General features: G+C 55.3%; 2 protein-coding genes across 2 annotated transcripts in view; both read right to left on the reverse strand.

The window, feature by feature from the left end:
- Positions 1 to 14522, reverse strand: part of TIMP2 (TIMP metallopeptidase inhibitor 2) — a 56253-nt gene that overhangs the window by 26932 nt on the left and 14799 nt on the right. The gene's annotated exons all lie outside the window — the stretch shown is intronic.
- CEP295NL (CEP295 N-terminal like) lies at positions 1220 to 9046 on the reverse strand. Its single transcript, XM_077162970.1, is given in 6 exon segments — positions 1220 to 3180; positions 3182 to 3399; positions 3402 to 3570; positions 3602 to 4108; positions 4180 to 4761; positions 4763 to 9046. Coding segments are annotated over 6 exon segments (1638 nt in total). The 5' UTR covers positions 4898 to 9046; the 3' UTR covers positions 1220 to 3153.

Genomic DNA, 14522 nt, shown 5'->3' on the forward strand with positions numbered 1-14522 from the left:
TGACCGAATGACAAAAGGGTGTGCGAATGCAGGGCTGGGGTGAGAAGGGGGATGTTGGCCCCAAAAGTGGGAGTAGGGCATTAAAGGTCAAAGGAACAAAAGCACTGGAAAGCTCTAGGAACTACAAGTGTTCAGAGAGGGAAAGCCAAGGGTAGACGACGAAATAAACACACAGCTATGTGTAAGAAGTGCTCGGACATCACCTCACGGAATCTTCCAGAAGCCAGTGCCCATCCAGGTGGCATTGTCTCCCAGTCCACAGTGAAAACGGAGGCTGGAGGAGGTGAGGGAGCCCAAGAGAGGGAAGAGCCCAAGCCAGGCCCTGAGCCTGCCATCTTAGCACTGTGTCCTGCTTGTTCAGGGAGGATTTGGGGGCACCCGGAAGGCCTCGGGCAGGAGTCAGGACACGGAGGGGGCACAGAAGAGGGAACACTCACCCCCTGCAGGACTCTGTGACGTCGGTCTCCTGAGGCCTGACACCCAGGCCAGGCGAGGCTCTTAGCTGCCCCCTGAGCTCTGTGGACCACAGGCCAGCCTGGTCAAGGTGGCCCAAGAAGGGGAGCCAAGACAGGGTCCCCTGGGACAACCAGTCCTCCCTTTGGTTGCCCCATGGATGGAAAGTGGAAAGTGACTCCTGAAATTTCAATAATAAGTCACTGGAGGGACATTTGTTTTTTGGGGGGTGGGAGTCCAGGAGGGCCATTTTATTATACTCACCACTGGCTGGGGCAAAGAAATCCCCACTCTCCCTTAGCCTTCTGCGGGGTGGGAAGCAGGGTGGGGCATCACCTCCTGCAGGGAGCAGGCAGCCGGGGCACGGATGAATCACCCTTCCCTGCGTCTCGCTGCCCGTCCCCCACACCTACCTTTAGCTCACGTGCAGCCAAGAAGGGGCGACTGCTCAACTGAGCAGATGGACCACAAACACTGCCACTGAAAGTGGGAGCGAAAATAGCCCACTCGAAGGAAGGCTTGTCCAGTCATGAGGCCGCGGCTTTCAGGAGAAATCAGGGAGATCTCAGGTGCCCAACGTTTCAAACCCAACATGGCCACAGCTTTAAACCCAGTGACCCCACGGTGCCCTCACCACCACGTCAGACTGAGGCGAGGCTGCCGTGGCAGAGAGGGGGTCAGGGAATGTCCTGGTGACCAGCAGTGGTCAGCCTCGAAGGCACGCAAGGTGCAGGCCAGGGCCAAGTCTCACAACAGTGCTCCCCCCCCCCCCCCCCCAGGTAAGCTTGTTAGGAGTAACAAGAGCCTCCCTGACCCCAAGCTCTCCTTCTTAATCATGGAGAGCTTAGCTGAAATTGTTGCCTGGCTCTGTAACTTAAGACACTCCAGAAGGAGATGATGAAAAGAAACCAGGTTGGGACAAAACATTTTCTGATGACTTGACCTGAAGTGGGAAAGCCCTATACATACCATATAGAGACCTGGAGGACGAAAATGTGAGATGGCAGAGGGATCTTCACCTAAGCTTTGGATGATGACACTAAAATAATAAAAGTCCTGCAGGATGCTACTACAACCCAAGCAAATGAGCGAGTTTGGTGGCTGCTGTGAACCTGATGCTCACCAGGCAAGTCCAGCTCAGGTGTCGCAGACACACCCATCGAGTGGGTTTTCATCAACAGTATACATTTTACTTACTTAAAACCCATATCCTCCACTAAAATGTAAGTCCCACGAGGCTTACTTTTTGTTTCCTAACCTTTCAATCCAAATACATTAGGGATATATTTTTCTTTTCAGGAACAGGAAATGAAGCTCAGACAGTCCCAAGGTGATACTATGCTGCAGCGAAAATGAATACGGACAAGTTTGTTTGGCAGGGATGCCAGGAACTACATTGATCCCCCCCAAAAAGGGGAGGTTCCAAAGATAACATACAATTTAATACCTTCTTATAAAGTTCAAAACCAAGCACAGCTGAACGATACAATGTTCCACACACGTGTAAAAGGAGCAGTCAACCCCCAGTTCAGCAGGGGTGTCTCTGAGCAGAAGGCAGGAATGGAGAAAAGGGAAGAAGGGAGTGACCGGCCAAGGCTGAGATGACACGCGCAGGCATTCATGAGACCATCTACAAAACCTACCTAAGGCCATTTGTGGACCAGCGACGCAAACGTATCCTGCCCAGATCGTCAGCCATCCTTGGAGGGAAGAAAGGAGGCAGGAGGAGGAAGAGAGGGAGGGAAGGAGGCAAGAAGGCTCAGAACTATCTCCTTGGTATCCTCTTTCAGGGGTCAGCCCACTTCCAGCCCAGCACCTGATTTTGTAAATTAAGCTTTATTGGAACCCAGCCACCCCCATTCATGGACAGGATGTCTATGGCTGGCGGAGTGGAATGGCTGCCCCTAAAATATTTACTATCTGGCTCTTTACAGGTGAAGTGGGTCAACCCCCGGCCTGGTCCCTAAGCGTGCAACTGGCAGACCCAAACCCACTCCATGTGGGGTCTCTGTGACTGCCATGGGTGCTGGGTCAGAGGTGAGCTGGGGTAAGGAACAACCAAACCCCCTGGGCCCCCCGCTATTCCCAACCCCAGCCAGAGGCACCCAGCAGGCTAGAGTTGCTAGGAACTGCTTTCCCTTCCTTTTCTTTTGTTTTTCTTTGCTTCTCTCCAACCTTTCTAATATTAAAGTAACAGGAATGGATAAAGTGATGTAATATTAAGGGTGCTGTTTTGCTGCTTTGGAAGTCTAGGAGAGGTTTTAGTTCAATCTCTGTCAACATCTCAGCCAGTGGCTGAGCAGCAAATGATGTATCTTTTGAAATTGTGCCTGTCTGACCTTGGGTACCCTTGAAAGTCCAGTGTTTTTGGCTACAACATCTGAAGTGCTTAATTTACCTGGCATTTCCATCTGTCTGTGCACAAGGAAACAGCCTCAAGCCTGGGGCTTACACTGCAGAGTCCCACTTACTAGGGCACTCCAGTTGGGTTCGACTCTAGGTACTAAGGAGCCTTCCAAAACAGCACTCGGTCCCCAAGGCAAGATTAGGGAGTGAGTACATTCCCGCACTGGAATATTAGACGGTAGATCACCGATTTTATAGCGGCTCATCAGACTCCGGGCAGACGATGGATGCACAGCTCTTATAGACTCGAGTGCCCGTTTCAGCGTGACCCCCAGTTATCAGTGATTCTGGCTTTCAACATATTTTCTGAAACTCTTGCAAAGCATTTCCTGGCTTCTTCGAGAAACTGCTTGTGCAACTTGTTTTGCTCTAAAATGTGCTGCTGAAGGTCACAGATCATCTGACTGTTCCTTTCGTCGTCAAGGATGCTCTGCCAGATGCTGGGCTCGTTGTCCTCCTCCCCGTCCTGGTCTCTGCAGAACGATGACTTCAGAAGATCCAAACACTCTCCCCTTGGTTCTCTCTCCTTATTTTCCAGTTAGTCTTGTAGGTTTCCAAGCTCAGCTTTGGATATCCACATTGTTCCAGCAATTCCAGCTGCTTTGGTCTTCTCTGCTCTGTTTTCACTCTCTGCCTTTGCTTCGATGCTAGCGCAGCCTCATATCTGTCAGCCTGCTCCTGGCGGGGGGTGGTGTCCCAGGGAGGCGTCCCCCGATGTCACCGGTTAGGGTGTCTCCAGTTCAGAGTCTGTGCTGCCTGAGAGTCGGTTTCCTGTGTTGATAAACATTCCTGTCTCAGGGGATGAGGCTTTACTTTCACTCCTAAAAGTGGCTTTGAATGCTCTGTTTCTCTCTTTAAGCACAGGCTTGGTCATCCTTATATACTTGTAGTACTCAGTCTTGTCTAGTAATTTTCTCAAGTTGGCTTTGGAAGGTGGAGCCTTCACCTTCCCTGGACTCCAGGGGTCCCAAGGAGGAGTCGCTGCTGCTGGGTCTCGGCTTTTCTCTCTCTGGGTCTCACTTCTATGTTCTTGCACCTCTGAGAAGCCCCATTCTGCACTGCAGTTCTGATCCATCCTGGACCTCGGGTCCACGTGCAAACTCAGGTGTCTCTTCAGCTTTCTGTTCATGTCGAACAGCTCTTCACAGGCACCCTCAAACTCTCTCTGCCACCTGTGCACACCCCTGTGCTTGGACAAAGGCCCTGGGGCCGCGGCCTCTCTCCTGCAGGTCAAACCAACTGACCACAGCTCTTACGGGGTTTTCATTTTGTCCTCCAGACTCTGGCCCAGAAAGTCGTTTCTTGGGTCTTGAATCAAGCATGCCGTCGTCCTTTTCCCCAGCAGCTGCTTCCCCTCCTGGACTGTCTTCCTCCCTCTTTCCTCCAGACGCCTGTTGTCCCGGGCAGGAGCCCAAAGTGGATTGAGCTTTTCTGCATCCAAACCTCTGCCGCCCCAAGGGTGAGGATGCCGGTGGCCACCACAGGTGGTGTGCACTGAAGGCACTCGCCTTCCTTTACCCTTCTCAGGGGGGCTGCAGGGAGAGTGAGCCAGACCGGCAGCTGTTGGAGCTGTCTGGTTCTCGGAACACAGTGCTTTCTTCTGGGACTTTGCGAGCCACGTCTATCGCTTGGGCAGCTCGTGTTTGTGACTCTTCTCTCCTCCAGGGGCTGCCTTGTGCTTCTCCTTTGTTGTCTTGCTGCTGCTTGCTGGACGGGCACCAGGGAGGTAGTTTCATTGTTCTTTGCAAGCCCCCCACCCACCCCTAACAGATGTGTCAAATACAGCCTCTTCAGGTCTCGGATCTGCTGACTTGAGGCCTCTTCCCACGCTGTCCTCAACTCCTCCACCAAGCACCAGAGCTGTTGGCTCTTCCATGGCTTGGCATCTTGTCTTCTGTGCTCAGGCAACGTCTCCTTTTGCTCTGACTTGTAGCAACCTTTGCTTCTGCCCCAACAGCAAGGCTTCATCATTGGGAGAGGGGCTCAGATGACTGGTTTTCTCCAAAGTTCTTTTCATTTCTGATATCTCTGCAGACATGGCTTTGGAGGGAAGGTTATTTGGGCCAAGAGCGGAGGTTCAATAGGCCCTGAGAGCCACTGGTGTCAGAAATGGTCCTCGCCAAACTACACATACAGGAGGACACACACCGCTTTCTGGAGCCTTCTGAGGAGAATATGCAAGTCCCTGGAGACAAGTGTACATGGGATTCTCAACGAAGGGACGATTCTAAAACATATCCCTCCAGATCTTGGCCCCATCCCCAACACCCCATAAACAGAGGCCTCTTCCCCAACCAACTTCTTGCACACCTTTAACAAGATCCTACGGGGCAACTGTTTTCAATGGGGCATGATTTTACTCCCCAGGGCACTGGACAATGTCTGGAGACATTTTTGGTCGTTACAGCTGGAGTGGGGAGTGGGGGGTTGCTATTGGCATCTAGTGAACAGAGGCCAGGGGTGCTATAAACACCCTACCATGCACAGGCAGCCCCACTGAGGCTCCAGACCCAAAGGTCAACAGTGCCAAGGCCAAGAACCCTCGTCCTAGGAGACACATGTAACCAGCCACGTGTGGGCGCAGGGATGCAAACACAGCACCCAGAAACCTATCTTGGGAAGAGCCTGGTGGAAATAAGTAGGGACATGGATCCCCGTGCAGGGAAGAGGAAAGTAAATGTGAGGGGGAAGCCAGGGAGGGGCCAACCAGGTGGGGCAGGTGCAGGTGTGTTTGGAGACTTTAATCCAATGCAAACAGATCAGCAAGGAGGCTAAGCTGGGCTCTCTCTTTTTTCATGATTCCCAACACCTTTCTCGTGGAATTGTCAGAGGACAGCCCTTTCCAGGTCTCCTGGACCTGAGGAAGGGACACGTGTTTTGCCTTCCTGGGGAGGGAAGTGGGTTTACTCAAAAAGGGTTTGGAATCACTACTGTCACTTACAGCTTTAAGGGCTCAAAATAAGCTGTTTTCTGGATAGCTGGGGTCAACCTGTACTGCATTTCAACTGCCCCTTCCCTTCTTTCATTTTATTTTTTATTTATTTTTTTTGCATGGGTAGGTACCAAGAATCAAACCCGGGTCTCTGACATGGCAGGCAGGAACTCTGCCACTGAGCCACCATGGCCCGCCCCCCTTCTTTCATTTTAGTCTCTTGGAAACCAGGCTATGGAATTCAAGCCAACGGCAGTCGTGGCAGTCAGGAGATAATGCCGCGCCTACATCACAGCAGACATCACTGTGGGCTCAGCACCGAGCACCTCACGTGTGTTTGTTCATCTTTACGGTAACCTCCCAGTTAAGGTGCTATTATGAGCCTTGCTTCACAGGTGGGGAAACTGAGGCATGCGGAGATTAAGAAACCTCATCCAGACACGGCTGGCAAGCGGCAGTCAGGGCATGTGCCGCCCACGTACCCAGAGCCCCTGCCAACCTCTGCCGGCGGCACTGCACCAGCTTTGCCTTAGTCTTGGGGTGGGATTGTGCAGCCACACAGTCACAATAATGGTTTAACAGGATGTTCCGGCAGGAGGCCAACCCCACCATGAGCAAGAGGAGAGAGAGAGAAAGGTGGGGCACAAAAAGCACTGATTAGAGTCGCTCAACAAGGTGCTGCAGCAATTCAGTGGGGAAAAGAAGAGTCTTCTCAACACATGCTGCCAGGATAGCTGGCTATCCACACGCAGAGAAGATGAATTTAGATCCTGACCTCATGACATACGGAAAAAGGAACTGAAAATGGATCGCCGGCCATAATAAGGGCTAAAGCCATGAACGCTTAAAGGATACAGAAGTGGACAGCTTTGTGGCCTTGGGGCAGGCCAAGATTTCTCACAGTTAGCACTAAAAGCACGAGCAATAAAAAGAAAATGATAAACCGGAATTCATCAGCATTGAAAATGCTTGTGCTTCAAGACACCATTTAGAAAGTCAAAAGAAAAGCCCCAGACAGGAAGAAAATATCTGCTGATCACACACCCAACAAAGGACCTGAATCCAGAACACAGAAACAGCTCTTACAGCTCCATGATAAGACAGTTCAATTTAAAAAATGGGCAAAAGATTTAAACAGACATTCCACCAAAGAAGATACACGTATGGTAATAAAGCACAAAACAAGATACTCAACTTCAACAGTTGTCAGGGAAATGCAAATTAACCCCCTCACCTCCGCCAGAATAGTAACAAAAACAGACAGACAGCAGGGGTGGGGGTGGGGGTGGGGAGACCGGAGCCCTCCCTTCCTTGCTGGTGGGAATGTTCAAATGCTGCAACCACTGTGGGGAACCGTGTAGCAGTTTCTCAACAAGCCAAATACAGAATGACCGGGTGATCACACAACGCCACATTCCCCAGAGAAATGAAAACAGGCATCCATACAGAGCCTCGAGCACAAATGCTGACAGCTGTCTTATTTCTAAGAGCCAAAAGGTAGAAACAACCCAAATGCCCATCAAATGATAAATGAACAAACCAAATGTAGTCTCCCACGCAATGGAATATTATTCAGCTATAAAGAGACAGGAAGCACTGACTGATAACATACTACAACGTGACCCTCAAAGACGTGGTATAAGGGAAAGATGCCGGACACAAAGGTCCACGTACTGAATGATCCTATTACATGAAATGCCCAGAACAGGCAGATCTAAAGGGACAGAGAGCGGACGGGTGGATGCCAGGGGCCGCGGGGCGGGGGCAATGGAGAGCGACTGCTGATGGGGACACGGTTTCTTTTGGGAGGTGACGAAATATTCTCAATTCGATCACAGCGGTGGTCACCCAACCCTGAAAATTTACCCAAAATCATTGAATGACCCTTAAAAGGAGGAAATGTTATGGTACGTAAACTATTCCTCAATAAAGCTGTTATAAAAAAGCAATTATTAAGAAGCTTGTGGATCCATTAGGGAAATCCATGGCAACCCTGTTTCAGCTCAATGCTGAAAACACACCACTCCGACCTGGATGTCTTCCTTGCACCACCCCTGGGTGCAAGAGGGTGGGACCCCCTTTTACCCGGAGAACCCCTGGGAAGTCCACTGCTCTGTCTCCCAGAGCGGCCCGCCACCCACTCGCCCCACCCCAGTGCATCTTCCCACTTCATTGCTACTCTCTTCCCTCCAGAGGGCAGAGGGCTCCTTGCCCAAATGGTGGAGGCCTCTGTAGCTCATCCAGGAAATACCCAGCCTAGGACCCCCGGCTTTCCCTTCTCTCAGCTCTCCTTCCCTTCCCCTAAGCCTCCACACAAACTCCAGGTGTGGGTGCCACAGTGCACGGCTGAGCCCGAGAAGGCCACGCACGGCTCACCTGGGAAGGCTGCACACTCTCCCCTGGCCCCTCCCCCTCCCCCCCTCCCATCTCCCAATCCCTACAGCTTCCTGTGCCCCGAGAACCGGGGTCTGTGCCCAGGAGGAACCAGCCCTGGCTCTGGCTGGCTCAGGACAGACCCCAGCACAAGGGACATCTTTGGCCCGGCCGAGTAGGAGCTCGCAGCCAGCATTTGTCCCTCCTGATGACCGCAGGGCTGGACAGGTGCCCATCCTACTCTTGAACGAGCACCTCCACCTCTTGCCTCAGGGTGGGAAATGGCAGCCCCTGGCACCTAGGACACTACTCCAGGGGGCAAGGCACCCCAGGTCCCCGAATCTGCTCCCCAAGGCAGCTCATTCTGGAGCTCCCACGCTCTGGAACTCTCACTCCCAGACCAAGGCTGGGACGCCATCCACACTCGGTACTTCCTGTGAGCCACGTGCCCTGGGGGTCAAGAGGTGGGGTCAGGCTGGCACTTTCAGGGAGCTGGTCACAGTAACCACAACAGCCACTGGGGGTCTGCGTCAGCTCTGTGCACGGCATGTGTACACCTGGCACCTGGGGCTGCGTCCCGGCTAAGCCTCTTGCCTGGGGCCTTCTACCTGCTTTGCAGGGTGAGGAAAGCATGCTCAGAGAGGCTGGCTAACCCCTAGCTCGTGGGGAGCAGGTAGGCTTGAATCTGGGTCTCAGACCCAAAGACTGAGCTTTGCCCACCTCTGGAAAGGGCCAAGGGGGTGTCCAATCCGGCAGGGAGAGGTCTGGGGAGCTGCAGATGCCCCTTCCCCCATCTCGGAAGACAGGTGGAGAGGAGGGGAACGACCACATCCCGAGATCCAAAGTCTACTTTGTACAAGGAGCCACTGGTTCTCGCCCTGCATGACGGGGGGGGGGGGGGGGGGGGGGGGGTTGAGTAAAGTGCCGGCGGGCCTCTCTGCTCCTCTCTCCTTCCCACCCGGGAGGTGTCCCTGCCCATTCACTGACCCTCTTCGGCCACACGCCACACCCAGAGGGGGCCTGGCCCCCAAGTGCTGCTGAGCTGCAGGCCTGGGAGCGGGTGAAATGCTCGCGACATTCTCATAGATCTCTCTGGGATAAAGTCCAAAAAATTCTAGCCCATCCCATACATGATCCAAGACGGATAGCCCTAAACACAGTCCCACGTGCCCTGCCCTCCGGCCCACCCCCCAGCATCTCCAGCTCCCATTTCTGAGCCCTGAGTCCAGAGAACAGGGTCTGGAGGCCCCGGCGGGGAAGGAAGCCGTGGCCCTGGCTGAGCCTGGGCTGACCAGGAGGCAGGCTATCCACGGACGTCTGCCGGGACACACTCAGCTGCGAGCAGGGCTGGGGCCGGGCAGGACATGGGGAAGGTCCCGGGCAGGGGGCCGCTTCCTGCTCCAGGCCCAGCCCCGCTGGGACCCCCCAAGCGGTCCACCTGTGGTGTCCACCCACAGGGCCCAGGATGCCTCCAGCCCTGCGGAACAGACCCTGGCATGCCGGGCAGGGCACTCACCAGGAAGAGCCCCAGGATTTTTTGGTTAGTTCGTCCCAGCGCATGCTCCAGAAACAACAGCCCTCTGTGTTTGCTGGGCAGAACATTCCAGAACAGGTGGGGTCCCGGTGCACCTCGCTCGCGCACCCCTCCTGGGGCTCCCGCTCAGGCCCTCCTTCCCCCGACCCCCTCCGGCCCCGCCGCCAGCGTCGCTCCTCTTGCCGAGCACTGGGCAATGGTCCCCTCCCCACAGAGGCCACCTCTCAGCAGGAGACGGGAGGGCGTGGTGGGCACCTGTCCAAGCAAGCAGACCCCCCCCACACCGGCCATCAGAGGGACCCTCGTCATGGAGAAATAGCAGGGGCGGTGGGCAGCGGCTCCTGCCTTTGGGAGTCTTCCCAAGGGAGACTGCACGGCCCTCCACGCTTCCGAGGACCCAGGCAGGCGGGGCCCACTGCACCCTCCAGTCAGGTCCCCATAATCGGGGGCAAGTGAGGCCACCAAGGTGAGGGCCCCCCACTCGGTCAGGCCTGGCTTCCCAGCACAGGACACCGGCACACCAGCGACCTTGACCTCCGCCCCTCACTGCAGAGCAGGCCCAAGGCCGCCGCGGGGTGGAGCCTGCAGTTGGGGTGGCCGTCACGGTCCCCTTGTGGCCGACAACTGACAACCACGGTACACCCGCAGTGGCCATGACAAGAGACACTGGGCCTGTGGCTCTTGCAGCTGGTCTGGCCTTCCTACAAGCACCAGGGCCACCGCTGGCCCCCTGGGCGCTGTGGAGGCCACGGCCCGAGACCCACCCACTCCACCTCGACAGCATGACCCGGAACCCGGTACAGAGGGATCCCAGACAATCAACGCCCAGCACCCCACTTCCCGGGGGAGAGGGATCCCAGACAATCAACCCCCAGCACCCCACTTCCCGGGGGAGCACGGCGCTCAGGGTGGGGTGGATGGTGGGGGGCCCGGGGCCCTGAGAGAACCCCAGACTGTCTCTCCCTTCATCACCAACGGCCCCCACGACGTCGGCTCTTACCTTTCTCGGGTCTCCAACAGCTTTGCTCGCTCTGCACCCTGGGCTGAAATTTCCCCCAGGGGCCCCCGAGGCCAGAGCTTCTGGACATTCAGCCCAGGAGGGGGTCCCCGTGGAGAGAGCCGGCGCCATGGAGCGCACCATGCGGCCTCGGCCTCCGTGACCGTGCGGCCGCCTCAAGAGCAGAGCGAACCCGCCGCGTGGCTCTGCACGGCACTGGGAGGGGGGTCTCTCCAGGTCCCCATTTCCCGATGGGGAAACAGGCTCACCGAGGTGGAGCAGCGTGCCTGAGTCCTCCCATGGCACCCCAAGGATTCAGCTCCTGGCAGACCGCCCCAGACCCCGTGGCGGACAGAGGCCAGAGCTGGCTCTCCTAGCAAATCCGTCCTCTGGATTAATCTGCCCTGCTTAAAGGCCTCCTTCCTGTGGATCCCGCCATCTAGAGGACCATTGCCAGCCCTGAATGTCGGGCTCCATACTACTGTTGGCCAGGCTGACCCCTATTCCCAGCTTCTGCGGGGAGGACCAGGCATCTGCCCAGCTAATCAGCTCCCCAGAGAACACCTCCTACACCAAAGACGGGCAGTGCCTGGCCTACAGGCTCGAGGACATTCCAGCATCGTCTGACCCAGCTCCCCTTTTCCAACCAGGCTGGGGGCATCTGTGTGCCCGGCAGGGGCAGGCAGTCCCATGGGCACCCATGCTCAGGTCCAGCCGGGAGCTGTGCACGTGAGGTTCTTCTTCCTGAAACAGTGTCCCCTCCCCCGATCCCACCCACACTTCTCCAGCCCAGTTCCAGTCCCCCTGTCTAAGGACCGTCCCCGACCAATGCAACAAGGAGTGCATGCTTTCCGTTTCCCAGAGCCCACAGGCTTAACACTGCACGAGGCAGATCAGCATTCTGCTGAAACATAAAAATTGAGTCAGGCTTCTGTCACCCGGCAATGGCCAGTGAGACAGCACATCTGTATCGTTGACTCTCACTCTCCCATAGATCAAGGTAAGCATTTCTCTGTCTCCCGAGAGGACATGGGACACGTGTCATTGGATCTGCTTTTCTGAAGACTCCGGACTATCTTTAGGTCTATAATATAAGGATTCCTTCAAGGGTAAAAATCTCCAGGACAGAGTTCCTTTAAACCCCTGACCCCTAATGTAACATGGGCTTTCAGAATCCACTTTCCGTAGTTTCCCGTGTCCCCCCCTAGTTGCAGCTCACCTTCTGTGCGTCTGGCAGCAGTGTGTCCCCCTTTTCTCACCCACAGCTTCTAAACTGCCGCAGACAGGCCCCACTCGGATAAGGTTACTTGTCTGAAGTAAGAATAAATAGGTCTTAGAGGATGGACAGCTCTTCCCTGAGTCAAGGGAAGACCCAAGGTCACCGATTCCAAGATGGGGACATCCTGCCTACTCACAGGGGACAGGAAAATGGGCTGTGGTGGGAAGGAGGTACGAGTCCAGCTCCTGAAGACTTTCAACAGGCTTGGACAGCCGGCCAACTCCGACCAGACGAAACTCAACGGGGTGCAGCTACAACCCACGCGTACGTGCAGCCCTACCACGCGAGCGCACAGTGGGAGAGCGGCACTCGGCAGGGCGATGCAGGGAACGGGAAGGGGGGAGCTGGTCCCGAGCTCCTGGAGCGCGGGCAGAGCCATGTGGTTCCCATATGAGCCAACCTATCTCCAACGGCGCCCACATAAATGCCCACAACAAGTGGGGTCACAGTCCGGCCCAGCCTTGCGCTGGCTGGACGCCACCCAGATCTTCTGGGTCCCCGGCGTGAAGGAGGCACCCCCCCAACCGGAGAGCATGTGGATGAGGCTGTTGGAGGTGTCGGGGAGGCTTGGCCACGCCCCCACCCACGGGACACTGCACGGAGCAGACGAGGGGGCCCGCGGAAGCACTTGGCTCGTGCTGGCTCTCGGGAGGTCTCAGTTAAGGCTCCCAACACGGCGGACACAGACACCGATAGTCACTACCACGTGCCAGGTTCCAGCGTGTGCTGGAATAATTTTACTAAGATACTAGGTGTCTAGACTCTAGCAATGGCCAGTGAGATGATGTAATGGGAAAAACAGATTATTTTCAAAGTCGCAATAGAATTATTAAAATGCACTGGCATAAACCTACCAAGAAATGTACAAGGTCTCCACGAGGACTGCAACCTTACAGAAGAATGAGGAGAAAATCTGAATAAGGAGGGGAGAAGACATTGCAACTCAGAGTTCAAAAGGAGAATGAAAAACACAGCTCATAAGGAGAAGAGACACGAGGACCCAAGAATACTTGGTGGGGGCAAGTGGGGGGCCTTGCAGGGGCTGACAAAAGCTAGAACAGCAGAGTGGTGGTTAGAAGTACTAACCGTGTGAACTGCAATTTCTGTGCCTCAGTTTCCTCATCTGTAAGATGGGGATAATAATAGTATCCATCTAACTTGCTGATGGAGGCCCAGAGGCCAGATGAGCTCTGCACAGGAGGGACTGGACTTACTGTGTGTGTCCACATGACTGAATTAGACCATCAAGAATGCATTTCAGGGAGGCAGACACTGGCTAGGTGGGAGGAAGTGCTCTACAGGGCTGCCTTAAAATCATTGAGTTGACTTGGTAGGAAGTGAGACACCCATCACGGGAAGCATTCAAGCAAACGCCAGATTAATCAAATATCAGATGCACTCCTCACTCACTGCTCTGAGTTTTAGCCTCTAAAGATGGACTCCGTGACACACAGTTTGCTGCCCAGAGCCTTGGCTGGCTTTTGCCCACTTCCCAGCTCACAGTCAAGTTCAGAGTGGTGGTTCCCAAATATGCTGGGCCAGAATCGCCTGCGGAGCCGTGGTTAAATAAATGGGTCCCCACCAGGCTCCACGACAGGTTTTTTCCTCCTGAATCCGGGGTGGGCTGGTGAGTCCGCATGTTTAACTATCTCCCCGGGGCACAGCAGGATTGGGACCCGACTTCTAAAAGGTGGCGACGGCTAGACAGCCAGCCAGCCTCTGGGTGAAGGAGCTGAGGCTCAACGTGTCTATTCCATGTGGACAATGATCTCCTAGACCAGCTCCACAAAAGACAGATGCTGAGGCCCGGCCCATGGGAGGTCAGGCTTAGAATCTGCACAATTTAGGGATGAGGCCACAGGCCAGCCAGGTAGCCTGAACCGGTGGACCCAACAGGCAGCCTCCCAAATGTTCCCTGAAAATGTGACTCCTCCACCCAGCCCAGGGGCCCCGATACCCACAGCTGTTCTTGCCCCACAACAACCTCTTTTCCCTCCTCAGCTCCCCCAAGCAACCACACTCATCCTCAGCCCAGTCCCAGTGGCTTCCACTGCCCTTTCTTTGAGATTGAACCATCCACGGAGAGCCCCATCGTGCAGGGGCTTTGAAATCAGGCTTCTGGGGATGGGAGCCAGAGACCCCGATCAGCCCATTTCCCAAAGGCACCACCAGCCCCAGGCCCTTCTGAGAGCCTCATCAAACAGCTGGGTAGAAAGGAACCCCCGCTCACCCACCCCCCAATGGGTAGCTCTGCAGCGGTTGGCATGGGGTCTCGGGGCCCACTGACCAGAGCTGGCTGGAACAGCAGCTCCCTGCCTCCAGCAGCAGCCCAGTGTCTGCTGCGCCAGGTCACCTGGCAGGCTGTTGCCATGGAAACAGCTACGCGCATGTGCTATGACATTAGAACAGGGGTGAAGCGAGGGGAGGCCAGAGGGAGAGGTTGGGGGTGTGGATGCTTGTGGTGTGGGACACTCACAGGGATTTGGGTCAGCCAGCCGGGCCAGGCGATGGCACAGCGTCTCGAAGCCACCCACGGCATCGAAGGCGC

Source organism: Tamandua tetradactyla, chromosome 6 (assembly GCF_023851605.1).
Source record: "Tamandua tetradactyla isolate mTamTet1 chromosome 6, mTamTet1.pri, whole genome shotgun sequence".
Classification (NCBI taxonomy): domain Eukaryota; kingdom Metazoa; phylum Chordata; class Mammalia; order Pilosa; family Myrmecophagidae; genus Tamandua; species Tamandua tetradactyla.